Source organism: Haemorhous mexicanus, chromosome 3 (assembly GCF_027477595.1).
Source record: "Haemorhous mexicanus isolate bHaeMex1 chromosome 3, bHaeMex1.pri, whole genome shotgun sequence".
Lineage (NCBI taxonomy): Eukaryota > Metazoa > Chordata > Aves > Passeriformes > Fringillidae > Haemorhous > Haemorhous mexicanus.
In genome coordinates this window covers 117,211,231-117,237,930 of record NC_082343.1, presented here as the reverse complement: position 1 = coordinate 117,237,930, position 26,700 = coordinate 117,211,231, and the positions used below count along the sequence as shown (strand labels likewise).

Sequence of the window (26,700 nt, the reverse complement as noted above, 5' to 3'; positions counted from 1 at the left end):
CCACCTTCTCCAGAGCACAACTCCAGTGCCACCAGACTGCCTTGGCAGCACCAGCACTGCCCCGAGGGCTGCTGCAGAAGGTGCTGGCAGACAGGATTCTCCACATGGGGCATTCCAAAGGATTTTGCTCAGCAGAGAGGCCAAGGGCGGGAGCAGTTCTGGCTCGGCTGAGGGCTGGAGGGAAGGGCATCAGCCCCAGGCACCTGAGCAGGAGTGGCTGCCCTGGACAGAGACACAACACCTCTGAGACAGGCAGTGAAAGCACTGCCTGAGCCCTGGGGCACTCGTGTTACTGCTTTCCTGAGCCCAGAGGCACAACAGTTCCTGCTGGGAGAACAGCCTCAGTTGATCCAGGAGGCTGCAAGGAGGGAGGGAAGGATGACACCCAAAAGCCAAGCAGCCCAGCTTGCAGCCAGGATGGAGCTGGCATCAGGTCCTGCAAGCCTTTCTCCAAGCAGGACAGCTCCTTGCTGCAGGAAAGCTGCCTTTGGGGTGTCAGATTTTAGCCCTTTTCCCACCCAGAAATGGGGCAACTGAAAGGCATTTTAAAACCTTTTTATTCTATTTTTCAGTCTCATATGACGGGTGAGACAGTACAGATGTTCCAATTCATGCCATCACATTTAGAAGCTGACTTTTTCTTGATTACAAAACATTATAAGCGTTTCTTGGCTTATTCGTTTTTGCTGCACTGTACTGAAGATGCCTTAAAGCCAATTATTTAAAACTACTTCTTGTGGGTGCTCTTACAATGCATTGTTTATCATTCTATTTCTCTAAAGTATCTAATCTTGTTTGCAAGGCCATCTTTGAAACTTTTTTCTAGCTCTATTTCTCTCTCAACCATATCTCTCTTATTCTTTGGCATTTCTAATTTAGCATTTCTTATCTTAAAGTTTGCATACAGATGCATACTATGGGCTCTTGTCAGGCCTTGAGAACTCTCCACAAATCTCTTTCTCACATTTCCCCTCTCTTTTGGATAGAAAAAAATTTTTGATGGCCTTGTTCATCATTTTTCATGCACAGTGAAGTACACTAGGCACTATTACTAACATTGCTACAATAACAATGAATACCTATAAACCTATTTTGCAAAGTTCTCTTAGCTAAGGTGTAAAACTCCATCTTTCAAACAAGTCATCTATGTATGATCTATTGTTTGTTTTAATTTGATTTGTGGATGGACATTGAATGGTCAGAAAAGGTCATACAACACAGTCCTTCAAAATCTTCAAAACTATGTTTATGTGTCAGTAAAGGAAAATCCATGGCAGCTCTGTTCTGTAAGGTTGCATGTTTGACAGCACTAACATCTGTCATCATGTTATTCATTGCAATGGAAGTAGTATTGACTCCTTTGCTGAGCCAACACCCCAATTGGTTTAATTGTTCTAATGCCTCAGGGAAGTTGAGGTAGAAATAAAGCTGATGTAAGTTGTTTTGCAGGGCTCTAGGGTTTGAAATTGCTATTGCAGTTTTCTTCATAATGATGGGTAAATACTTTTTCTCTATGTTTTCTCTTGATGGCTTTTTTTAACATTAAGTGCTATCACAGTGAGCTGTCCAATGCTACCTGGGCCACTTTTAGTTTTGGGGGGAATGCCTTGGCAGGCTCTATCTCTACAAATGGGCTAATATCTTTTTGGCAATTGCTGTGGGGACTCATCTAGGTCAGCAATTTCACCCTAAAGGAACCCTGGGGGAGTACAATTGCACCACAAGCTTGAGTTTCTGTACAAAGGATGATCGGGAGTAACATTTAATTGTGGATCTCCCTGGTACTGAAACTCAGCACAAAATTCCATTGCTAATAAACCAAGAATTTCTAATTCTTCAGGTTCAGAAGGTGCTTTAAGAAGATCAGGCAAGAAGGCAAGAGGATTCTGGCTTTCTCATGAAGTGAGGTGTTGCTGAGCGATGGCCACACTAACATTATTTCACCGAATTTGGGAAAAGTTAGATGCCATTATGTGAACAAGGTTTGAGAGTGTCATCATTGTAACTGCACTTTGTGGAGAGCCCTGTACAAAATTCTCCTAATCTGCAAAGCTGTTGTGGTTCTTCCTCCCCAAGGATGTGGCCTAACGCTTGTCCAGCTCAGACAGTGCTTGCTGCTTGGTAACGCTCTGCCACGCCTCAGGGATTTCTCCTCTACCCTGAAATTTCCCATTGTACAGAGCTTCCAGCTGTGTCCTGAAATGAGACACAAACCATTTCCAGTATGCCTGCATGGATGAGTCAGGAAGAATTTTCCAAGTGGAATAAGGGCATCCAGCATCCCGGTATTTCTTGTAGGGAATCCATTCACTGCCACGAACTCTGAATGAGCAGTCACTTGCAACAAGGCTGGAACAAATATCAATGACCAGGTGGTCTGTCTCATGCCACCTCCATCCCTTCAAAGCTTCTGGGCGATGGAAGACCAGCTGATGGTCTCCATCATGATCCTGCATTGTGTTTGTGCAGACAGCCCCACAAAAGGGACACTGTGCCCAGCACCCCGAAAAATGCTCTGCCAGGATGGTGTGAGGCTGCCTTGGAAATGAGCTCAGGTCAGCTTCAGCCAATTTTTTCATGAGCCTTTCCTTCAGGCCATCCAGAGCTTCTGCCATGGCACTGCTGAGGAACTCAATGTCTGTGACCTCTTGGTGCTCAATGCCCTTCAGGTCACTTCTGGGCAAGTTGATCACCTCTGACAGTTCCCTGCAAAATTCATCCAGCCAAAGAGAGACTTTGTCTCCTCTGTCTTTTCTGTCTTTGACAATTTGGGTTGATAAAGAAACAGCTGACAGAATTTTTCGAAAGAGATTATTTAAGGAGAAATCGAAAAACTTCCTCAGCCTCCTGCTCCCATCTAAACAGTAACTCCTAAATTGTGTCTCAATGTAACTCTCACAAAACTGTTTTGGAGACGTAAGGTACTGCTTGAAATACTCAAAATTTTCATTTTTTGCCAGGTATCTCAGGATGCAAACTTCCAGATTGGCTCTGTTGCCCTGGAAATCTGGGAGGTTTTCCCTCATGTCCTCAGCGATGTCTTTAGTTGTCCTCTCATAGACTGCCTGGCAAAGAGGTCGTTCAATCTTGTCACAAAGGAAAACAGCAAAAGTTGTGACAGAAGTGGCTCCTTGGCAGGAAATCTGGAAACATTGGAAGAAATCTTCTCTCTTGCTGCTCAGGTACATAACTGGGTTATTTGCCTTTTGAAATGCTTCGTGCATGGCTTTAAACCTTTCAGCTGCTATTTTGCACAGATACAGAGACAAATCCATGCTGTACTCTTTGTTAAAAGTACATTTCCCATTGCTGGGGACAGAGCTGACAGCTTCCTGTACTTCATTGAGTATTTCATGAATAAAATTTCGACTGTAATCGCGTTTCTCCTCTTCCTTCTTAGCAATGTTTGCCTTCACACATGCTATGATGTTGTCTGTGATTTGCTGAAAGTTGATCACACCACCATGGAAAAAGCTCCTGGGATCTGGGAAATAGCCAAAATATTTTTTCTTCGTGATGTGTTTATCTGGATTAAAAGAAAATCCTGTGCCACTGGGAAATGACCTCATCCGCGCATGGAAACCCGGCTCCTTAAAGTGCTCAAGAAGGACATCTTCAATTTCTGCATCAATATTCACCTGTTCCAGAGGACGAGCAGCACGGGAGACTTCAGCAATCCACTTGTTCCAGACATCAGTAAAGTTGTCCTTCAGTTCTCTCTCACTGAGGCTCTTCCCTTTCAGACTCACAGCCAGCTCCCGACTCCTTCTCAGCAGCTCATCTTCATAGTCCAACTTCCGTGCATCCAATTTCTTCTGCTCCTTCTGTAGCTCAATGAGATTCTCACATTTCTTTTTTGTTTCATTAAGAAGAGTCTCTTTTAGGTCTTTCAGTTTCAGCTCTGTGCTTGATTTCCACTGGACCAGTGTCTCATGGTCTTTGTCTTCCCTGAAATACTTTTCCACTTCTTTCTCAATGGCATCACTTGTCTCTTGCACCAGCCCTTCAAGGTGTTGTCTGGTGACATTCTGCATGTCCCCATTCCGAATTTTGTTGTCCAGTCTCATCTGTACATCTAAGATGTGACTCCTCAGCTTCCAAGTCCACTGACTAAAGGCCGTTTCCAAGTTCCTGTACACAGCAATCTCCAGGGAATTCTTGAAGCTGAAAACAAAGTTTTCATTCACCAAAGCATTCCAGAGGTCACCAATACGATCTTTCAGGCTTGAGAGCCTCAAAATGCTGCACTGTGACTGCTTCTTGGCAGCCTGGAGGATTTTGCTCTTGAGTTGCTGGACATTCTGGCTGTAGTTGGGGTTGGGTGGTGCCATTGGGGGGTTTCCTAGCCACAGGTGAGCAAAGTAGTGAATGTGGGTGTTCACATCAAAGCCAATGACATCGCTGAAGGAGGAGATGTCACAGAATTCCTGCTGAGCAGCTACCACGGTCATTTCATCCAGCTTTTCCTGCAAACGCCTTTGTCCTTCCATGTTCTGCTCCTTGGCAGTTGCTTCTCCCACGTTTTGGTGGACAAAGAGGCAGCTTGGGGAAAGATTGACTTGCTTCATCCTCAGGAAAGCCTGCACAGCAATCTGGAGAACATCTTGCATTTCTGATGGATTTTCTCCAAAGATATTGATCACAGTCATGTTGCCAACACCAATGACAAAGGTGGCCAACTCGTTGTCATGGTTCTGGGACTGTTTATTGGCCATCTCGATGGCTCGAAGTCCCTCTGTGTCTACCACCAGCACAAAATCAAAGCCCAAGTCTTGCTGCAGCTCCTCGCCCACTGGGATCAGCTGCATGAAGGCTCCACGGGTGCATCTCCCTGCGCTGACGTTGAACTGCAGACCAAACATGGCATTCAGCAGGGTGGACTTGCCTGTGCTCTGGATGCCGAGCACAGAGAGCACAAACACTCGTTTGTCCCCCAGCCTCTCAATTAAGCTGTCAAAGATTGCTCCCACCCAGCGCAAGGGCAGGTAAGAAGCGTCCCCATCCATCAGCTCCACAGGGTACCCTGAAACCATCAGCTCTGCTGCAATTTCTGGAAGTTTGTCAAAATTGGCATTCTTGGAGTTCATTAATTGCAGAGCTTCATAAATCTGCCCTACTTCTCTCAGAAGGTGCTCCAGACTGATGGATGAATCATTGATTTCATCAGAGAGGGCATCCAAGTGATTTAGCAACTCATCATTGCCACTGGCTTTTTTCTTGCTTTTTTTTCTTGACAGGATTTCAGACCATAACTTATGATAGTCTCTCCTCAGTTCTTCAAGGCGACCACAGGACACTTCATGCATAAAGACCTTCATCCAGTGCAGGAAGTATTTCTTGGTGTCTGCTGGCTGGGCATGGAGAAACTCGAGGAATGATTTCATCAGTGTGTTGAGAGGGGAAGCTTGCTCAAGTTGCTTTCTTCTTAGTGCTTTCTTCTCATATTCAATTTGGCTGCGATGATGCTCAATGCTCTTGTTCCTCTTCTCCTGTAAGCGAGTGAGTTCTTTGTCCTTTTGGCACCACTGGTACCACAGTTTTCCTTGAAGCGGCAGCAGCCGGGATTTGATCTCAGACAGCTTCTCTTTCTTCAGAAGCTCCACCAGCTCCTTTGCTTTTGCTTTGGCTGTCACACACGCGGGCTGATCTGCATCCACTATGAATCCATGCTGGTGGGCTTTGTCCACATAGGCCTCTAGGCTGAAACATGGATTAGACCCTCCCAGGAGATTCCCAATTGTCTTGGTCAGCTCCTCCATCAGTTCTGCTTCATTTCTGTTCTTGATCCCTATTGTTATGGTTTTGCTGGATCGACCAGCTGCAACATTCTCTTTTTCTGTGAGAAGACAAAGCAAAGGCCTTTGTGACTGCCACAGGTCCTGCAGAATCTTTTTCCCCCTGTTGTCCATGTGCTCCCAATCTGACACAAGAGCCACGTTGACAGCAGAAATCTCCTGCAGGAACTGCAGCTGTGCTCCGTGATCCCTGGCGTCTCCATGCAGGTTACAGAAAGCCACACAGCACTCAAAGGTGTCATCTGGGCTTCCACCAGGGCAGTACCAGGCGATCTCCACCAGCCCTTCCATCAGCAATCGCTCTCTGGTGCTTCCTTTGCAGTGGCGGTGGAAGAAAGTGTCGTGTTTGTGTTTGCTCAGCAGAGTGTTCAGGAGCTGAGACTTGGAAGAGGAGGCTGAGCTGCCAATGCGGATGAAGGACACGATGGGTGTCTGTGCCTGAAAGATGAGTTTGTTGCTGAAACTCTTTGTTCTGGTCTGTCTTCCTGCCTTCTCCACCTCTTTCCAGCTCCTTTGGATTTGGCTGAGTGCGTAGAGTGGGAACTCAATGCGTGAAGTGCTCGGGTTGGGCACCAGCAGAGGCAGCGCCAGTTGGCAGAAGGCCAGCTTGGTTGCCAGGGTCTGTCTCAGGAAGTCATCAGCACAATGGAAAATGGCCATCTGCAGGTCCATGGGGTGCACATGGCTGTCCCTGCTTGCACGTTCAGGGGCTGCTTCTGTCAGCTTATCAAGAAAGTTTTCAAAGGAGTCTGATTGTTCGTCCTCTTGCTCTCCGGTTTGTGGCACAGTTGCAAGGCCTGGGTTGCTCCTTTCCCAGCAAGTCAGGTACCTCACCTGGTAATCCACGGTTAACAGCTTTTGCAAGAAGTATAATGGCAGTTCTGTGTCCTGGCTGGGCTGGCTGTCCTGCAGCGATATCCTGCTGATGGTGCAGAAATCTCCCATCCCCATTTTCCTTGGATATTGCCTTTCCAGTCCAAGGCGCTTGAGCAGCTGCAGGAACTCCTGGTTTGCAATGGCTTCATTTTCTCTGGATTTGCTGCTGTCTGACTTGGACTGGGACTGACTGGAAACCTCAGGTGTTGGAAAAATATCTTCCAGGTCACTGAGTATGTTCTGCATCCTCTGTTCATCCCATTTGTCATCCAAGCACCCACTGATCAAGGAGTCCAAGTCCCGTTTCAGCCTCTCCCAGTCTTCGTCTCCATGGTGCTTTTGGAGGAGATTCTTTATCCGTGTGGACCACAAGCCTTTCATGTGATCTTCCATGAAAACTAAACGCTCCCTCTTCTGCTCAAGGGACAGATCTTGACTTTTGGGTGTCACAGTCAGACCCCTCAACAGAAGGGAGGCCTCAGCTCTGTCAGCATCTTGCTCCTTCAGGTTCACATACTCCTCATGTGCCGCTTCCATTTCCTTGGCCATGTACTGAATTTCTGGGTGTCCAAGGAGGTGCTGAAAAGTGCTGCTTTCCACCTGGTACCCTGTGCTGGTCACAATCAAGAGCACCAACAGTTCCATGTTCTTCTGAGCCTGTTCCTGGAGAGACTGGAGTAAGGAATAAATGGCCAGGCTGCTGGTCTGGGTGGCTTCTATCTTTGCTTCATGAACGTCAGAAGCAGAACTTCCTGGTGTGTAGGTGACAGCACGGATGTGCTCCTTCATTTGCTGCAGTGTTTTGATGAGGTCTTGAAGCTCAGAGACTTTGGGAGGTCCGGGAAGCGGTTGCTCAGTCTGGAAGACCCATTGCATAATGGAGGAAGCCTCAGGGAAGTCCTTGACAGAGTAGATATGAGGATTCAGGAGACTCCTCAACATTACCTTGATAAAGGTGGTGTTTTCTGGAGGTGACTCCTGGCAGCTTCGCACAGTGTTCACCAGGAGGTCCTGCAGGGCTTTGTCCGACAGGCACACGTTGATCCACACACTGGGGTTTCGGGTTTTTGCATTCAGATCATCTTTTAGTCCCATCAGCATGAGCATCTTCTCTTCATCCGCTTCTGTCACCTCCCAGGCCTTCACAGTCCCCATGAAATCTCTGGCCTCTTGCACTGCACTGTCCACTTCCTCTCCAAAAATGGTGCCAACGCTCTGATTCGTCAGCGCTTTGTATGCAGCCCTGAGGCCTCTGCTTATCTGATCTACAGACTTAAAATCCCCACAGTGATTGCACTGGATGATTTCCCACACTGGGATCAGCTGAAAGCCACGGTCGATAACGCACCACGTTGTGTTATCAGACACGAGCCCAGTTTTCCACTGAGGAAGGGAAGCTGTGTCTGCTGGGCCCCCTGTGTTGGCCACATAGAGTTGAATTGCTGTATAAGAGCTCTCTCTGGCTCTCCCCAGGACAGAAGCCTGTGAGCTGGATTTGGAAACATCCAGGGTCCCTTCTATACTGGCCCAGAAACCAGCCCAGCTGGCCCCAACAAAGCTGTTCAGTGCTTCAGAAGTTTGTCGTTTTATCTCTTCCTGCTGCTTAGTTTGGAATCCTTCTGTAGACGCCTTCCACCAGAATATCCCCCCAAAGTGGAGGGGACCCTGGTTTATGTGGGAGCCAAACCTGCTGAAGAAGCTCTCACACATCTTCACCAAGGTAGGGTTGTCTTCTTCCCGACTGAAGCTCAAAAGCTGCTCCATGCCTTGCAGCTCCCGCAGAGCCGCATCCGAGAGGCGAAGCTGATGCCTTTGGAAGTAGCAGGAGGCCAGAGGGATGTACTGGTACATGGTGGTGCAAAAGTAGCTCTGCTCAGAGCGGGACTGGTGGGTGTCCTGTGACTGCGAGAAGCTGCTGTGATCTACACTCCCTCCCAGATTAAACCCCCAGAATGAGCATTTGGCAGAAATGCTCATGCTGAACCCCAGCTGCTCCATGGACTTGGTGAAAGTGGATTCTGCTGTAGAGGAGGAGAACTCCTTCCTCTCAAGCAGCGAACCTTGCTCCGGACCGGCGAGCTGGAATCCCTCAGGAACCCTGAGGAGCTGCTCTCGCTTTGCCAGCACATCTTCAGGTCTGCTGGTTCTGTAGATGCCCTGCAGGGCCAGTCCCCCTGACGCCCTCCTCAGCACCTCTGTGTCAGGGATGTTCTCCCTCCTGCTTGCTGACTGCTCCTGCTGCTCCAGCTGCTTCTGGATGCTCTCCAGCATATCTGCCAAGGGTTTCTCTGGTGGTGGCCAGAACTCTTTGGGAATCTCCATGGCTCGCCACAGGGTCTCTGCTTTCTCCCTCAGAGTATCCTGGCTGTGGCTGTGGCTGTTGTGCATTTCTGTCAGATCCTTCAGAGCTTTTTTGGCCTCATCTTGTCTCTGCTTTGTCTTCTCCGAGTTTTGCTTTTGCATCTCCTCACACGTTTTGTCATCTCTTATGTTCAGGAGTTTCTGGAGTGCCTTTTTCTCCCAGGGGTGCCGTACCTCGCACTCCAGCCTGAGGTAGTCTTTATATTCCAGATGTTGCAGGGCTTCTCTGCACTTGATTCCCAGGATCTGTGAAGCTTTAGGCAGCCAGTATCCAGCATCCAGTCCTTCCTTCTGGAATGCCTCTGCCAGGAGCTGGGCCTTTGCATCCTCCTCCTGTGTGTCCTCCTGCAAAGCCATGGCTGTGGAGGAAGAACAGACACTTTCCCTAAGGTGTTGTCAGAGGCCCCAGGCTCCAGGCAGAGGCTCTGCAGCAGCTGCAGCCCTGGGGATTACTCCCACCTGGCTGCTGGAGCCAGGCCTGGGATGGCACAAGAGGCAGGGTCTCCTTCCCAGCAGCCTGGATGTGCCTGTTGCTCTCCTGTTTGCAGGATCAACCCTGACGCTGATTGTGTATCCCAGAAATTGCACAGACACACAGATACACAAATAGAGACACAGAGATGTACAACACACACACAGACACACAGACACACAGACACACAGAGACACATGCACACACCGACACACAGACACAGACACACATAGACATACACACACACACACTGAACCACACAACCTGCCCTGGACAAGGTGCTGCCTTCACCATCACCCACATCCTCCCTGCAGAACTCCTCAATCTACAAGTGCAGATAGCCAGGGGCATTCCTGGCTCCCTGGAACACTGGCACAGCCCTGCCTGCATCCTGCACCCTCTGCCCAGCCCTTGGCTGCCCTGCTCGCTGCCTGGCCCAGCCTGCTGCTGCCAGCACCCAGAGGCAGTGCTCACACACTCCCTCCATGGGCACCCCACACTCCCCAGACACACTTCCCCAATGCCCCCTATGGGCACTGAGCTGTGCTCCTGCTCCAGCTGCCAGCACAGCCCCTCCCTCGCCCCTCTCTGGCCTCTTCCCAGGAGCTGCTTCCTGGCACACTCAGGGCCCCACCCCAGTGCAGGGGAAAATCCACCTTGTCCCTGCCCACAGCTGTGCCTGGGACATCCTGGCGGCCCTTCAGGAGAGACTGGAAATGCTGGGACCCAACTCAGAGAGGTGCCCTCTGTGACCTTCTGCTCATTAGCACAGAGGGTCTCGTCAGGCAGGTGCCCTTTGGTGGCAGTCTTGGCTTCAACTACTACGGAGCCACCAAGGTCAAAATCTCTGGTGACAAGAGGAAAAGTGCCTGCAAACCTTCAACTGGGCACCTGCCTTTTAACTTTTGGGGGTTTTGACTCTGTCACACAACTCTGAAAAGTGTCCTGGTCTCAGTTCAATTGGATCCTGGAGAGATTTATTCCTTGGAAAAAATCCTTCTGAGCATTCAGCTTCTCTCCTGTTACCGTACAAGCTTATTTGTACTGCGTTTTAATCCAGTTATAAATAAGAAACCCAGCCCACTCCCATAAACCGGCCTCTGGGCTGTCTGACAGAGGTTTCAACTAATAAGAAGTCTCCTAAAATACAAGTATTTGACTGGTTCATAGTATAGGGGGCATGGAGATTAGACCAGTGGCTGTTTAGAGCTGGGAGCTTTGAATGTCTTATAAAAGCAAGCCCTGAACAATAAAACAGGCTGTTTGGCTGATGAACAATGAGGTCTGTCATGTGTTATGTCTCAGATGCACGAACGCCATGTGTCACCGTCCCACCAAGGCCACAACACTCTTATCAGCACAGGTATTGATGCCAAGGGCTTGGACTGGGCTCCTGCACCCTTCCAGAGCCTTCAGGGGCAGCTTTCCTGCTGCAGTTAGTGTTTCTGTTTCCCCAGTTTTCAGTTTCATAATCCAGATTCTCTGATAATGGTTGCTTCCAAAGCTCTCCCTATGTTGTTCCAAGTTGGTATCTCCCAAAAATGTATCCACCCTGATGTAAACCACTCCTCTTTCTCTTCCCCTTTGCTCTCTTTGGAACTAATTCTGTAAACCACTCCCCTATCTCCTCCCCTTTGCTCTCTTTGGAACTGGCTCTATAAACCACTCCCCTAACTCCTCTCCTAAGGTTATCCCATTGGCTGGCTGTTTGTATCTGCCCGCCAGTTTTGGCCTGTATATAAACCACTGCAGAGCTTTGCTCTCTTTTTCTTCTGCATCTCTGGAATAAAGACTTTCTGGAATATCTGGCAGAGAGGATCTGTTGACTCTTTTACTTTTCTCCCTGACACTGGTAAAGCTAATCCCACTGTAGAGCTGCAGCTGTGAAGTTCAGCTCCTGGTGAATTTGTCCTGGAGTTGTTGCATACACCTTGGCATGGCTGCTGGTGTTCTAAAAGAGCTAGCTAAAGACTCCAGTGGTTGCATCAGCTGGCGCCCAACGTGAGGCCTCCTGATCAGTCTGAGACCTCATGGAAGAACTTGTGCAGTCACTTGCAGGTGACTGCATTTAAGGACTTGGTCATTAGCTACCCTGGTGAGAAGCAGGCTGATTTCTTTCTGGTAGCAGCTCCAGGGATGGAGACGGTAATCCCCAAAACACCAGGGACCATCTTTAGGAGAGGAACCTTGGCTACAGCTCCCCTAATCCAGGCAGTAGTGGTAAGTATTCCCTGGGGGGAAATGGGTGAGACCAGGAGGGACATTTTTGCTTTGTGTCCTGATGCCCCTGGAAGCATGGGAAGGGGATGGTGTTCTGTCCCTGAGCTGCTTCTAGATTTTTATTTTATTTTAATTTAATTTAATTTAATTTAGTTTTGTTGTATTTATTTTATTTTATTTTATTTTATTTTATTTTATTTTATTTTATTTTATTTTATTTTATTTTATTTTAGTTAATATTTCTGTTGTAGTCAAAGGTAGAGTTTGCTGAGCTGACCCAAGTAAATATCTTATCATGGGTGTTAAATTGTCAGCACAGCAGAGAGGGATTTTTACCCAGCTTGCAGGAATCTTGAGAGCTGGGGAAAAGCCTTTTTCTAAAGGGTTATTTAAAGGAATAATCTGCTGGCTGTTCTTTCACTTCCTCCGAGTGTCCCCCATGAATGTAACCTCCATCCCCTTTTGCAACAAGGTTGGAAGAAAATTGACTGATTTGATGAACCAGGGGGACACCTCTTTATCCAAATTGATCCCACTTTTTGTTTTATTCTGACTTGCTTTAGTTGAGAAAATGGAAAGGGAGAAACAGCCACAGCTATCTCCCTCAGCTATCCCCTCCCCCCTCCCCAGCCCATTTGTCCTACCCCAGGGGAGTCACAGAAAGCAGACAAGCAGGGTGGCTAGGCAAGCCTGACTCCCCCTGGCTCTTTGCATCTCCCTCAGCACCCCAGCTCTGCAGAAATGTCCAAACTGCCAAGGCTCCTTCTCCTAAACCCTCTGCCCCGGTTCAAACCCCAAAAATTGTTAGGTTTGAAGTTCCCCCGGCTTATTCCCCTTCCCCACGAACTCCTAAGCCTTTCTCTGCTCCTCAAAATGGGCCCTGAAGAGCACAAACTGGTGATGACCACAAGGTCATTTTTCAGACATATGCTCCTCTCTCCCACAATCCTTTTTTTCCCTGCCTTTCCCGATCCCCTCCCTACCCCGATTCAAAATGGAGGGGACCACATGGTCGGGTCTCAAAATGGTGGCAACCACGTGGTTGGGTCTCAGTCATATGTGTCCCTTCCCCAGAACCCCTTTCTTCCAGCCTTTCCCAATATCCTCCCCAACCCCTCCCCTTTCTCCTCCCCCAGGTCCCTCTTCCCCCACGTCAGCCCCTCCTCCCAAAGTCCTCGCCCCTTCGTGTTGCTGCTCTGCCCCTAGCCCTGCCCCTCACCCTCCCTTCTCCCCCAGCATCAGCTTCCATTGTAATCACCTCATTCCTACTTTCGGTTCCCATGCCCCTCCCCCTGCATCCCAGGCTCCTTCTTCTGGTTCCCACAATGTGAAAACTGAAAGCTACAGGCCAAAACCCCTAAACACAAAACAAAAGGCTCTTCCTCTTGTTGCACCAGTGACCTTTAGTGATGGCCAAGAAGGTTTGCTCTGAGAATGGGAGCCCCTCTCCTACCAAAGTAAAAAAGAAATTTGCAAGGCACAAAAAGAATTTGGGAGGGGGAATGAGTATTTTAAAGGCTTGCTTAGAGCTACCTTCTCCTATAATATCTTAGTGCCACACAATCTCAAGGATTTGATTTCATGCCTTGTCTCTCTAGCAGAACACTTGCTGTGGGAGGGGGCATGGAAGAGATCGTTGTGGGGAATTCTTTTTGACCTTTTGCAGATTCTAAATCATTCGCATGACACAACTGGAAATGTTATTACTATGGACCACCTGTGCAGCGAGGGGGAATGGGCTGAGCCAATGTGCTGGCTGTGCTGACTTTAGATTTAATCCAGGGAGCTGCTGAGAGGGCATTCCAGCAAATTCCCTCCCATGGGTCCCATGTCAGCTTTGCTGCCGTCAGACAGCAGCCCAAAGTACCTTTTATAGATTTTATTAAGAGATTGGAAGTGCAAATCAAAAGACAGGTGGAGGACCCAGAGTCACACTGGTGATTCTCCTGGAAATGGCAAAGGCCAATGCCAACGAGGCCTACCAGCAAATCATCAGAGGGATGCTGCTTGACCCTCCACCCTCGTTAACATCTATTATTGAGGTATGCACCAAGAACTTCATAGCAGCTGACTGGAATAGAGTGCAGGTGTTGGGCAGGACTGTTGCAGTGACCACCACTGCTGCTGTCAGCACATCACCCTTTTGATGGGGACCACTAACCTGTTACTGCTGCAGGGTGGGATGCTGGCCAAATCCTGTCCAGCATACCAGCCCACTTGGACAGAACCAAAAGAGAACCATGGGGGAGGGGCACCCACTACAAAAAAACTAGTGGGGCAGCGAGATCCTGCTTCACGTATAAAAGTAAACACAGCAGGGTCCCAAGGGCAAGGGAGAGTGGGACAAATAAAAACTGAACTGCATAACATTACTGGACGTGACACCCACACTGGACGTGACACAGACTCAGCTAATATTGACAGTTGCAGTAAAGTGTGGGGCTGCCTCAGCCACTGCTGCTACTTCTCACATCTGACAAAAAGTTTTTCAGGTCCCGAAGCTGGATGCTGATAGATGACAAACCACTGGGGGAAACATCGATGCCTCTAGAACCTGGTGGTAAGTATATTGTCATGGGTGATACCAACCACACACCACCTGAGATTGAGATCGTTCTGGTGATGCTTTTAGCAAATCTGCGTGGTGTTGTTTCTCTTGGCACGTTGTATCCACCCACTATTTTACCTAGCCAGGGGCCAGTTCATTGCCCAGGCTATTCCTATTCCAGCAAAGATCCCAGCAGATGATCAAGCATTAGAAGTTTACTGGGCAGAAGTGGCGGGTGAGGATAAGCCTATGATTTCCTGCCACATTCAGCAAGGCTCGGGTGGGATAGGGATGAAGGGCTTGTTAGACACAGGAGCAGATGTGACAATCATCCCCGAAAGGGCATGGCCGTCACATTGGGAACTACAAAATGTAGCAGGCAAAATACAGGGCATAGGGGCCGCTCAAGAACATCAAAAACCGTTGTACAATTTGAGGGGCCAGACAGGCAATTAGCTAATATATGACCATTTGTTGCAGTTTACCAGGTTTCCTTGTGGGTAAGGGGCCTCATGTCACAATGCGGGGTACGCATTGAAATCTCAAAAAACCCTCGGGATTATTAAGAGCAGCCATTGTGGAGTGTCCTATCCAGAAGCTGAATTGGACCACTAACAAGCCAGTATGGGTAGTTCAGTGTCTGTTCAGCAATGAAAAATTGTAGACGCTCAATGAACTCATGGAGGAGCAGTTGGCTCGAGGTAGCATTGAACCACCATTCAGCCCTTGGAACTCCCCAATTTTTGTTATTAGAAAGCAGGGGAAGAACAAGTGGCAGCTCCTCCATGATCTCAGAAAAATAAATGAAGTCATTGTCAACACGGGACCCCTTCAATCAGGGATGCCCTCCCCAGTGATGCTTCCCCAAAATTGGAATCCGGGAGTTCTTGATATTAAAGACTGTTTTTTCAGAATTCCTCTTGACCCAGCTGACGCCCCACATTTTGCATTCTTGGTCCCAACACAAAACCAGGACGCTCCCATGAGGCAGTTCCATTGGAAAGTGTTGCCACAAGGAATGAAAGCTTCTCCTACCATCTGTCAATGGTACATTGCCTCATTGCTGTCTCCTGTAGATGCCAAGGTGGGGGAAGCCATCATCCTGCACTCTATGGATGCTGTGCTTGTGTGTGCTCCCAGTGACAATATGCTCCAACACACACTTGACCAAGTGGTCAATGTTTTGATAACTGCCAGTTTTGAATTACAGGAGGAAAAAGTACAAAGGGTGAGACAGAGTGGAAATTTTCTAGAGCAGAAATCCGTTTTGATTTAGGTGACATCTTTGAATTAAGTCTGTAGCTTGCAAACATAGCTGTTTGGTCTGACCACCTGTTCTCACAAAAAAACCTGTGCTCTAAGAAGCTGCTTCAGACAAAGGACAGAGATAAGGGAGGTCCCCTTGAACTCTGAAACAGATGGAGAGACTGCGGGAGACAGGGCAGGGTGACCCGGGAGTTCTTTCTGTACTTTCTGATGAAAAACTAGCTGCAAGTATAACACGAAATCAGTAAAATTAATATGTATGAAGCTATTGTGAAATTCCATGCATATGGATTAGTAAGGGAGATAAAAATGGATCTGGAGTTCCCAGAGGTACACACGTCTTTTTAAGGGGAGTGATCCCCACATGTGTCTAGTGCTGTAATAAACATACTGGCTTTATAAATTTTACAAAAGTTATGGAGTTTGTTTTCTTTTTCTGCAATTCAAGGGTGCCCCTTTAGAGGTATCTGGGGCTTCAGATTGCTGCAAGGACCATTGTTCATCAAAAATTGGCTATTGACAGCGATCCCAAAATATTAGCGCACCTCTACTGCTTGTGGGGGTCTTTGAATTGGATCAGGCCCTGGCTGGGATGACAACAGAAGACCTAGCCCCTCTCTTCAATTTATTGAAAGGGGGAGAGGAGCTAAGTTCTCCCAGGACCCCGACTCCAGAGGCAAAGCTTGCCTTAAAGAAAGTAAAAAAGCTCTGAAAGAGAGACAGTCCCACCATCGTAAAACAAACCTGCCATTCAAATTTATCATTTTGGGAAAATTGCCACACTTACGTGGTTTAGTAGTCCAATGGGACCAGGACCAGAGGGACCCTCTCTTGATCACAAAGTGGGTTTTCCTCAGTCACCATCAGTCCAAGAGTATAACAAGGCCACAAGAGCTGATGGCTCAGCTGGTCAGGAAAGCATGAGTAAGGATCCTGGAACTGGCTGGATGTGATTTTGCATGCATTTATCTGCCAATCGGCCTCTCTGAGGATACAGCATCTCCAGAGAAGTTGACAGCAGGTATGTTCGAACAACTATTAAGAGAAAATTAGATCCTTCAAATTGCATTGGATAGGTAAGTAGGAAAGATTTCTGTCCAAGCTCCTGCCCACCAATAGTTTCATGAAAAGTTTTATTTGATCCCTAGAGAGAAAAGGAGCCAGAGGCCACTCAAGGCTCTGATAGTTTTCACTGATGCGTCTGGAGTATCCCATAAGTCACTAATGACCTGGAAGGATCCTCAAACTCAGCAGCGGGAAACAGACGTAGGATATGTGGAGGGGTCTCTGTGGATAGCTAAGTTGGCTGCTGTCCTTAGAGCTTTTGAGAGGTTTTCTGGGCCATTCAATTTAGTTAATGACTCAGCTTATGTAGCAGGAATAGTAGCTAGGGCAGAGAATGCAATTTTGAAAGAGGTCTTGAACCAAACTCTCTTCAAGATACTCTCAAAATTAATTGATACTGTTTCTGACTGAGAGCATCCATTTTATGTCATGCATGTGAGATCACGTACCAACCTGCCAGGACCAGTGGCTGAGGGAGGGAAATCAAAGGTCAGATTCCCTGGCTATAGCCTCTGTAGATCTAGCAAGGCTTCCTGACATTTTCCAGCAAGCAAAGATGAGCCATCAGATGTTCCATCAGAATGGGCCAGGGCTGGTCCACCAATTCCACCAGAAGCAAGATCAGGCCAGGGCCATTGTGGCGACCTGTCCCAACTGGCGGTCAACCGCCATTCTATGATTAGGAGATGGGGTTAACCCCAGGGGCTGGGCAGTTGTGAATTGTGGCAGACTGATGTCACCCACATATCTGAATTTGTCAGGCTGAAATATGTGTGCATGTCTCTATTGACACTTTCTCTGGGGCAACCTATGCCTCTGCCCACACAGAAGAGAAGGCCAAGAATGCAAAGAAACACCTGCTGCAGGCTTTCTCAGTGTTGGTGGTCCCTAAAGAAATTAAGACAGACAATGGCCCAGCCTACACTTCCAAGGGATTCAACAAATTCCTGCAGGTGTGGGGAGTTGAACATAAGATATCTCACACCTCTCACTCCCCCACAGGTCATGGTGTGGTTGAGCAAGCACATTGGTCACTTAAACAGGTTCTAGAATGTCAACAGGAGGGCACCAAGGACAAATGCCTCAGGCAAAACTTTGCAAAGCTCTCTTCACTGTTAACTTATTAAACTGTTCTTTTGAGAATCTGAATCCCCCAGTGGGGACGCTCTCTGCCGTATGGAGATCACAGATACGAAGAACATCTGCCCATCTTCATTCAGGACCCACAAACATCCAAAACTAAAGGACCCTGTAATTGGTAACATGGGGACGTGGGTATGCCTGCATGTCTGCTCCACTAGACCTGCAGTGGATCCTACAAAAATGGTTGAAATGCTGTCACCAAACACCTTAACAGGCCTCCTGATGCTGAAAAAGATGTGGTAGCAGCTAAAAGGAGGAAAAGTCTGTTGGGTGGAAAAGGAGACCCAAATTCCCCCTTCTACCCTGATTTTCTGTCACTTAATATGTTCATTGATGATTATGAAATGCTAAATAATCCTTGTTAAACTTTATACTATTTTAGGAAGAAGCCATGTTCCCCAGGCCAGCCCTCACTGGAATTTGTTTCATCTGATTCACCCTAAACCAGTCTTCTGATGCATGGATCCTTCCACAACCCAGGAAAAATGTCTGGGTTATGTTGGCAGAGGCACTTAAGCAAGACCACATCTACTTGTCTACAGCAGCAGTAGAAAATCCTATGTCAGCCTGCCTAATGGGGGTCCCGTTTAAACCCGAGGAGTACCCTGAAAGAACATTAAAAAACCGTAAATAGCAAAGAAAGCACCCACATAGTTTACTGAACACCAAGCATGACCTATGAACCATTTAGAGCCCCCTCATGCTGTGGTGAGTGTGGGTAGGCAAGCTGCTTGACATGAACAGTGAACCACAAGAACCTGAAGTTTTAGGGTCTTCAAGTGCAGCCTATTGCATTCAGTTTGTCTACGAACCAAGGCACCACATGGAACAGTACACCAATGTCCTCCAGTATAAAAAAGATTGCCAGGACAACAGGTGGTGCGATAAGATTGTGTATGTTAAGATGGTGTCCACAGAGGACCACCGACCAAAGAGGCTAGGAAAAGGTACTTTTCTCATTTGTGGGGATAGAGCTTGAGCAGGTATCCCCTCTTGCCTGCTCGGAGGTCCGTGCACATTTGGGCTGTTTATGCTGTTCATTCCCAACCAAACCCAAATTATGAATTAACAACAGAAAAACAATTTGAGAATCCAAAAGTGAAGCATTGATAATTTAGAAAAACACTGTTATTTATTGGTCTAGGCTAAAAAGAGCTACTTTATTTTTACCATGGGTTGCAGCTGCTAAAGCACAAGGTGAATTGGGCCACCTTGAGTGTTGGGTAGTGAAACAAGCCAGTTTAACAACAACCGCAATCAGTGACCTCCTAGCAGACAAAGAAATCACTAGGAAAGCTGCTCTACAAAATTGGGCAGCTATTGACTTCCTGCTGCTGCTGCACGGACATGAATGTCAAGAGTTTGAAGGTCTCTGCTGCCTCAACCTACATCAAAGGCACCAGACGTCCGCGCATTCTTGCGAGAAATGCAAGAATGGATAACTGATATCAAAAAAGAATCGGAGGACTGCCAGGGGAACATCTTCTAAGGGTGGGGGTTGACTGGGTGGCTCTCTTACATTGTTAAATCTATTGTTTGGTTTAATGTAATGGTTTTGCTTATTGTAATACCCTTTGTTATTTTAACAAGATGTTGCCTTTCCACTGCTGCACCCCTCACCTTTTCCCCTCCTGAAATTGATGTTACTGAGAGCCCTGATGCTCCTTACTCTGAAAACCCCTATACCAATAAGCCCGATACTAAGGATTCTCCCGATGACAGCCTCCCAACCAAATGGTGGTACGAGTTATGCCCAAAATCAGAGTGTAATCCCGTTCCTTCCTCTTCTTAAAAAAGATGGGGGAGATGTTGCAGTTAGTGTTTGTGTTACCCCAGTTTTCAGTTTTGTAATCTGGATTCTCTGATAGTGGTTGCTTCCAAAGCTCTCCCTATGTTGTTCCAAGTTGGTATCTCCCTAAATTGTATCCACCCTGATGTAAACCACTCCCCTTTCTCCTCCCCTTTGCTCTCATTGGAACTGGCTCTATAAACCACTCCCATCACTCCTCCCCTAAGGTTATCCCATTGGCTGGCTGTTTGTATCTGCCCGCCAGTTTTGGCCCGTATATAAACCACTGCAGAGCTGTGCTCTTTCCCTTTTGCTTCTGCATCTCTGGATTAAAGATTTTGTGGAATATGTGGTGGAGAGGATCCGTTGACTCTTTTACTTTTCTCCCTGACACTTGTAAAGCTAATCCCACTGTAGAGCCGCAGCTCTGAAGTTCAGCTCCTGGTGAATTTGTCCTGGAGTTGTTCCATAAACCTTGGTATGGCTGCTGGTGTTCTAAAAGAGCTAGCTAAAGACTGTAGTGATTGCATCACTTTCCCTTGGGAATCCCTGCAGATTTGGGCAATGTGTGCAAGGGCTCTGGGCTCTGATTCCCCTCACCCACCTCACAGCAGATGCTCCCGTTGCTCCCAGCCTTGGCTTCCCAGCAGACACCGGCAGCCGAGGGCTCCAGCTCAGGGGACACAGCACAGTGGCAGTGGCAGACCTGGGGTACACGATAGGTGTGGAGAAGAAGAAGGGAACCACCTCAAGAACTCAGGAGGAAGAGCAGCAGGAAGGAAAGGCCCAAAATCCTAAAGGAGAAGAGCAGAGAGTCAGGAGAAGGTGACCCCATGAGCACAGCAGATTCATTCCAGGGAGCACTGCAGGCCAACCCTTCTCCTCCACTGGGGATTGCCCAGGCAGCAAAGACTCCTCAGGACTCTTCTGGAAAGGTACCCAGAGCAGGATTTCACCTGGGACCTGCATCCATGTTCCCCCACCAGAAGGAAGCTCGTCATGCTGGGGAGGTGGGACAGAGCAAAGCCCCTGAAGGTCACCAAGGCCAAGTGCAGGTGCTGCCCATGGGTCAGGGCAATTCCAGGCATAGACACAAGCTGGGAAGAGAATGGATTGAGAGCAGCCCTGAGGAGAAGGACTTGGGGGTGCTGATGGGTGAGAGGCTGTCCAGGGAACATCTGTGCTCTGGGGGCAGCAGACAAGGTGAGGAGGGGGCAGAGCCAGGGGAACAGCCCTGAAAATGGGGCAGCAGGGCCCTGTCCCACCACTGCCCACATCACACAGCTGCTGCTGGGGGGAAGCTCAGGGCCCTGCAGAGAGGGGAGAAGCACAGCTGGACTTGGATCCCAGCAGGCACTGAGACCCCCAGCAGCTCCTGTGCTCCCAGCAGCAGGTTGGGGACAGGAGGGGGACAACTGAAACAGGAAAAGCCCCTGGATCTAGACAAGGGCAGTTCAGCAGCAGAGGAAAGCTGGGCATGTGCTGGCAGAGCTCAGGAGGGATTTCAGACACCAATTGTTTTGTTTGGGCACATGTCCAGCTGCTCCCTGGGCAGCAGAGTGTCAGTTCAGGACAGCTGCTCAGAATGGGAACTCCTGGCTCAGGATCATTGCTGGAGCTTGTCCACTCGGTCCACTTGTCCCAGCCCTGTCCTCTCCCACATTCTCTCCCTCTGGAGCATTGCCAGAGCTGGTTCAGTCTCAGGAGCCGGAGGCTGCCCTGAACAACATTAACTCCAGCCCAGCCACACACTGAGCCTGCTCCCAGGCACCCTTGGCACTCCCTGCACAGCTTCCCACTGCTGCAGGAATAGGGGAAAAGCCCCATGCGACTGTGTCAGTGCCCACAGAGAGGCACTGAGCACATTCAGGGCATAACTCGGGACCGAGTTCCTCCTTGGAAGCAAAGGAGGGAAGCAGCAAGGCTGGCAGCAGGACCTGCCATGGGAATGCCTGCACCCCGTTTCACAGGAACAGCCCCCCGAGAGTGTTTTCCCCAGCCCTGCCCCAGGGAAAGGGGCTCTGGGAACACCGCTGCCTTTGTGGGGCTGTCCCAGGGACCAGAGCGCTCTGGGTGGTGCTTAGACTGCAAGAGAGGAGAATCCCACCCTCCCTGCATGGGCAGGAAAAGGAATGATCCCCCCGGCTCCTGCCTTCAGGGGAGCGCAGCCATCCGGCCCCAGCGCGGGGCTGGGGGTGCCCGGGCCGGGCAGGGTCGGCCCCGCCTGCTGGGAGCGTTTCCCGGCCGGAGGGGCACGGGCTGGCGGAGGGGAAGGGGATCCGCAGGGGATCTGTGCCCAGCCAGCCCCGCTGCCAGCCCCGCTGCCAGCTCTCGGGACAGCCTTTGCGCCCCTGCAGCCTTCACTGTGCCCCTCCATCCCCCGCATCCCCCCTCTTTCCCCCGTCGCTCCGCTCCCACCGCTCTGACCCCGGCCCCCTCCCAGCTCAGCCCCCGCAGCGCACACGGCTCCCCTGAGCTCCCCCAAAGCGTTGCCAGCAAAGGAGGCTTCCTGCAGCCCACGCTGGGAGCACACAGTGCCTGCCCGCTGCCCTCAGCCCCCTCTTCTCCTGCCCTGCCATCTCCCCAGCTATGGCAAAGCACCGGGAACAGGAGGCAGGAGAGCAACAAGATGCTGCTCCCGGCTCCGAGCCCCGCAGCTCATCCTCATGCCCATGCCCATGCCCATGCCCATGCACATGAACATGCCCATGCCCACCCCCATGCCCATGCCCATGCCCATGCCCATGCCCATGCCCACCCCCATCCCCATCCCCATCCCCTACCGTCTCCCTCCGGGCTCCACAGCTCCCGGGCTGGAAGAAGCCCACCCCAGCCCCTTTTATCCAGCTCTGCCTCTCCAGTGGGTGGAGGGTTCCCATCTCTGTTCCAGAGCCAGCAGGGTAATTCCTGGAAATCAGGCTTTTTACTGCAGCAGAGTAGTGGAAGTGAAACCATCTTTTTGGAGGCACGTGACATGGTCCGAATTCCACACCAGCGGTTGTTGGAGTTGGCTCACAGTCAACACTGTTGCAGCCGTGACAGTTGCAGACTCTGACACTTAACTCTTGTGCTGACTGCTGGTGATAATATTGTAAACTGCGATAGTTGGATACACATAAATGTAAAAAAAGGAGGAGAGGGTCTTTGGAGAAAGGCCTGGAGGGACATGACAAGGGGGAATGGCTTTCCACTGCCAGAGGACCGGGATAGATGGGACATTGGGAAGAAATTGTTTCCTGGGATAGTTGTGAGGGGCTGGGATGTTATTCCCGGAGAAGCATTGGCTGCCCCATTCCAAGACAGGGACACCTTCCACTGTCCCAGCTTGCTCCAGGCACTGTCCAACCTGGCCTTCCTTGGACACCTCTCCAGCAGAGGAAGCACAGCAGGAACAGGGCCTGGCCGCAGCTTTCCTGGCAGGGGACACCCCACACCTGACAGGAACAGAGCCCTGGGGTTTGGAGAGGACACTCAACACCCAACCAGAGCAGGGTGCCTGGATTGCTTTTCCCTTGGCATGTGGACACAAAAATCCTGCTCCATGGCATCAAAACAAGCACTGGAGTTTGGATATGGAGACCTCCAGCCTGCCAGGAGCAGCCATCACCTGGGCCAGGCTGACAAGTCACAAGTGCTGGAGCAGACACAGCTGGCATTTGTCTGGCCTCAGGGGGAGCCTCAGCAGCTGCCAGGCAGGGCTGGGACACATCACCTACAGAGCATGGATTGGGTCCCTCTTTTCTCAGTTTAGCTGAGCCTGTCTCCAGAGGGATATTTCCTCCAGCCAAAGAATTCCCTGCTGCAGGAGTGTTACAGGAACAGAATCCCAGGATCACTGAAGTTGCAAAAGACCTCCCAGACCCTTGAGTCCAACGGGTGACTGTTCCTCACCTTGTCCCCAGCCCAGAGCACTGAGTGCCACGTCCAGGCATTCCTTGGACACCTCCATGTATGAGATTCCACCATGTCCCTGGGCAGCTCCTGCCAAGGCCTGACCACCCTTTCCAGGAAGAAATTCCTCCTGATATCCAATCTGATCCAGCCCTGGCCCAGCCTGAGGCCATTTCCCCTTGTCCTGTCCCTGTTCCCTGGGAGCAGAGCCTGATCCCCCCCCAGCTGTCCCCTCCTGTCAGGGAGTTGTGCAGAGCCACAAGGTCCCCCCTGAGCCTCTTTTTTCTCCAGGCTGAGCCCCTTCCCAGCTCCCTCAGCCTCTCCTGGGGCTCCATTCCCTTCCCAGCTCCATTCCCTGGACACGCTCCAGCCCCTCCAGGTCTCTCCTGGCAGGAGGGGCCCAGAGCTGCCCCCAGCACTGGAGGTGCCCCAGCAGTGCCAGCACAGGTTCAGGCACTGCCCTGGCCCTGCTGCCACCCCAGAGCTGGCACAGCCCAGGGGCCAGTGGCCTCTGGCACACCTGGGCTCATGTCCAGCTCCTGGCACATCACACCCAGGAAATCTTCTCCAGCACCATTAAACCATGACCCCCTCTCTGCCAGCGCTGCACCTTGTGCTGCACGGCTTCCTCGGGCTCAGGAGCTCCTCAGTGTCCCTTCAGGAGCAGCCAGAGAACCGTTCCCTCTCTGTCCCTGCCAGCCTGGGACAGCAGGAGCACACTCCTGCCTCACCCCTAGACAGCAGGAACGTGCACACTGCAAACTGAAACCGTCTGCACTCCTGACTCCATGGCAGGAGTGACCCAGCCAGAGCTGGAGAAGGCTGGGGATCATCCTGCATGAAGCTCCTCTGCTCCTGCTCTCTCAGCTCCAGGGACACCAGCTCCTCTCCAAGGACACCCTCCTTCCCTGTTGGGGACATGCTGCCACCTTCCCACCCCCCCAAATCCACTTGATCTTCTCCAAATCGAATGTGTGTGGCCAGAGAATTTCTGCCAGGCACAGCTCAATGGCTGAGGCACAGCCAGGGACTGGCACAGGGTGCCCAGAGAAGCTGTGGCTGTCCCTGGATCCCTGGATGTGTTCCAGACCAGGTTGGACTGGGCTTGGAGCAGACAGGAACAGTGGAATGTGTCCCTTCCTGTGGCAGAGGATGGCACTGGATGAGCTTTAAGGTCCCTCCCAGCCCCATTTGTGAGTCTGACAAGGTAACCCAGCTTTGGAAGCTGCAAAGGGCAGAGCACACCAAGCCTCAATGCCTAAATCAAGGCTGGAATACGTGACCCACTACTGAGATTTGTGCTGGATCAGCCACTTTCCCAAGGCTAAAATAGACAGGAACAAGACACGGTTTGGCACGAGGAAATTGGAACAATGTGGGTTTCATGGGTGTGACTGCAGGGAGCACCCACGGGGCAGGAGCACAGCGGTCCTGTGGTCCATGGGGGCAGTTCCTGGGCTGGCCCTGCTCCCGGGAAACCCACAGCCTCCTCTGCAGTCCCTTCATGGGGAGCATGGAGTCCCTCCAGAGCTCGCTGTGTGTGGGGACAGGTCACCACTGCCTCCCTGGACCCCAGCCCAGGCAGAGGAGAAGCTCCCAGTCACACCCTGATCATTCCAGCAAGGAGGGGTCCCATGTCACACACGGTCCCACCTTCACCACACTGCTCCTCACTGCACCCACAGCCCCCAAATCCCGGCTCTCACTCACTGCAATTCCTCTGCCACACAACCCCAGGTCTCTCTGCAGCCTCCCAACCCACAAACCTCAGCTTTCACTGCAGCCATCCCCCCAAACCCTGTGTTTCCCCGCAGCCACCCCCAAACTGGGGTTCCCCTGCAGAGCTCTCTGTAACCTGAAACATCTCAGTGAAGCCTCACCCCAAAACCCAGTTCCCCTGCAATGCCCCGTCCCCAAACTCCAGGTTCCCCTATAGCCCCCTGCCACCATCCCAGGTCTCACTGCAGCACCAACACCCTGTCCCCAAGCCCCTGGGTGTCACTGCAAAGCCACCAAACCCTGCGGCTCACTGCACCTCCCACCTGGGTTTCGGTTCTCGCTGCAGTCCTCCAAAACCCCACGCAGTGTATTGTCAGAAAAATCCACAAATGCCAGATGTTTACATGTGAGAAGAAGACAGAAGCAACCCTGAGGGTGGTAGGCCAAAGCTAAGGGTGAAATCCACAGCCCAGCTGAAATGCACATACACAAATGCACACGGTGTGGAAAACAGGAAGAGTGGAAGCCATTGTGCAACAACAAGGGTGTTTTGTGGTCACCATCACAGAAACATGGTGTGGGAAATTAATTTGTAGAGAATTCTCAAACCTGACAGAAGGTTCACATAGTGTGCATCTGTATGCACACCTTGAGATAAACAATGCTGACTTAGAAATGTTGTGGAATCGGACAGACCTTGTTGAGAGAGAAATGGAACTAGAAACAAGTTTCAAAGGGTGGCCTTGCAAATAAGACTGGATACTTTGGAGAAATAGAACTCTGAAAGATGCATTGTTGTAGGACCCACGAGGGGTAATTTTAGATTTTTGGTTTTAAGGCATCTACAGCATGGTGTGGCAAAAGATGATAGACCAATGTCCTGGTTTAGGGCAAATTTGGGAGAGAACATAATATCCAGCATAAATTACACACACACGAATGGGGATAACAGTCACCCTAGGACAACCAAGAAACGCTTATAGTGTATTGTAGTTAGGGAATAGTTGGCTTCTGATTGTAATGGTGTGAATTATAACATCTGTATTGTCTCACCCTTCACATGAGACTGAAAATGGAACAAAAGTATTTAAAACGCCTCTCAGTGGTCCGATCTCTGGGTCAGAAAAGGGCACAATATGACATGGTGGAATGACTCACATAGCTGGAGAGCTGCACTGGATGGCTACAAGCTCTTCAGAAGAGAAAGGAGAGGGACAAGAGGTGGAGGGGTGGCTCTTTATATTAGGGAGGCTTTGGACGCCATAGGTATTGAAACCAATGACAATAAAGTTGAGTTCCTATGGGTAAGAATTAGGGGGAAGGCCAGCAAGGCTGACATCCTACTGGGAGTCTGTTATCATCCACCCAACCAGGAAGAAGAGGTGGACAATTTGTTCTACAAGCAGCTGGAGGATGTTTTGGGATCACTCACCCTTGTTCTTGTAGGTGACTTCCAACCTTCCAAACATCTGCTGGGAATTTAATACAGCAGAAAAGAGGCAGTCCAGGGAGTTCTGAGAGGGTGTGGAGGACAATTTTTTGTTAGGATTATGGG

The 26,700-nt window shown here is 50.0% G+C and overlaps 1 protein-coding gene and 1 long non-coding RNA gene across 4 annotated transcripts; one reads left to right on the top strand and one right to left on the bottom strand.

Annotated features, from left to right (window-relative positions):
• Nucleotides 1–831: 831 nt before the first annotated feature.
• LOC132325636 (interferon-induced very large GTPase 1-like) lies at nucleotides 832–25,582 on the bottom strand. 3 transcript variants are annotated; one of them, XM_059843173.1, is made up of 3 exons: nucleotides 25,469–25,582; nucleotides 20,140–20,329; nucleotides 832–9,391 (listed from the first exon to the last, which is right to left on the bottom strand). In XM_059843173.1, exon 3 carries the CDS (start codon nucleotides 9,387–9,389, stop codon nucleotides 2,085–2,087), a length of 7,305 nt encoding a protein of 2,434 aa, XP_059699156.1. In that variant the 5' UTR covers nucleotides 9,390–9,391; nucleotides 20,140–20,329; nucleotides 25,469–25,582; the 3' UTR covers nucleotides 832–2,084. The 3 variants fall into 3 exon arrangements, with proteins under 3 accessions (XP_059699156.1, XP_059699155.1, XP_059699157.1); XM_059843172.1 differs by lacking the exon at nucleotides 25,469–25,582 and adding an exon at nucleotides 22,319–22,473; XM_059843174.1 differs by lacking the exon at nucleotides 25,469–25,582 and adding an exon at nucleotides 22,319–22,462 and having other exon boundaries at nucleotides 20,140–20,241.
• LOC132325637 (uncharacterized) lies at nucleotides 11,291–19,883 on the top strand. Its single transcript, XR_009485993.1, has 3 exons — nucleotides 11,291–11,724; nucleotides 14,217–14,284; nucleotides 18,129–19,883. It is a non-coding gene; the product is annotated as an uncharacterized LOC132325637 (long non-coding RNA).
• Nucleotides 25,583–26,700: the final 1,118 nt, after the last annotated feature.

Coding starts and splice junctions, on each gene's coding strand:
- LOC132325636 (XM_059843173.1), bottom strand. CDS start 9,389: ATGGCTTTGCAGGAGGACACACAGGAGGAGGATGCAAAGGCCCAGCTC.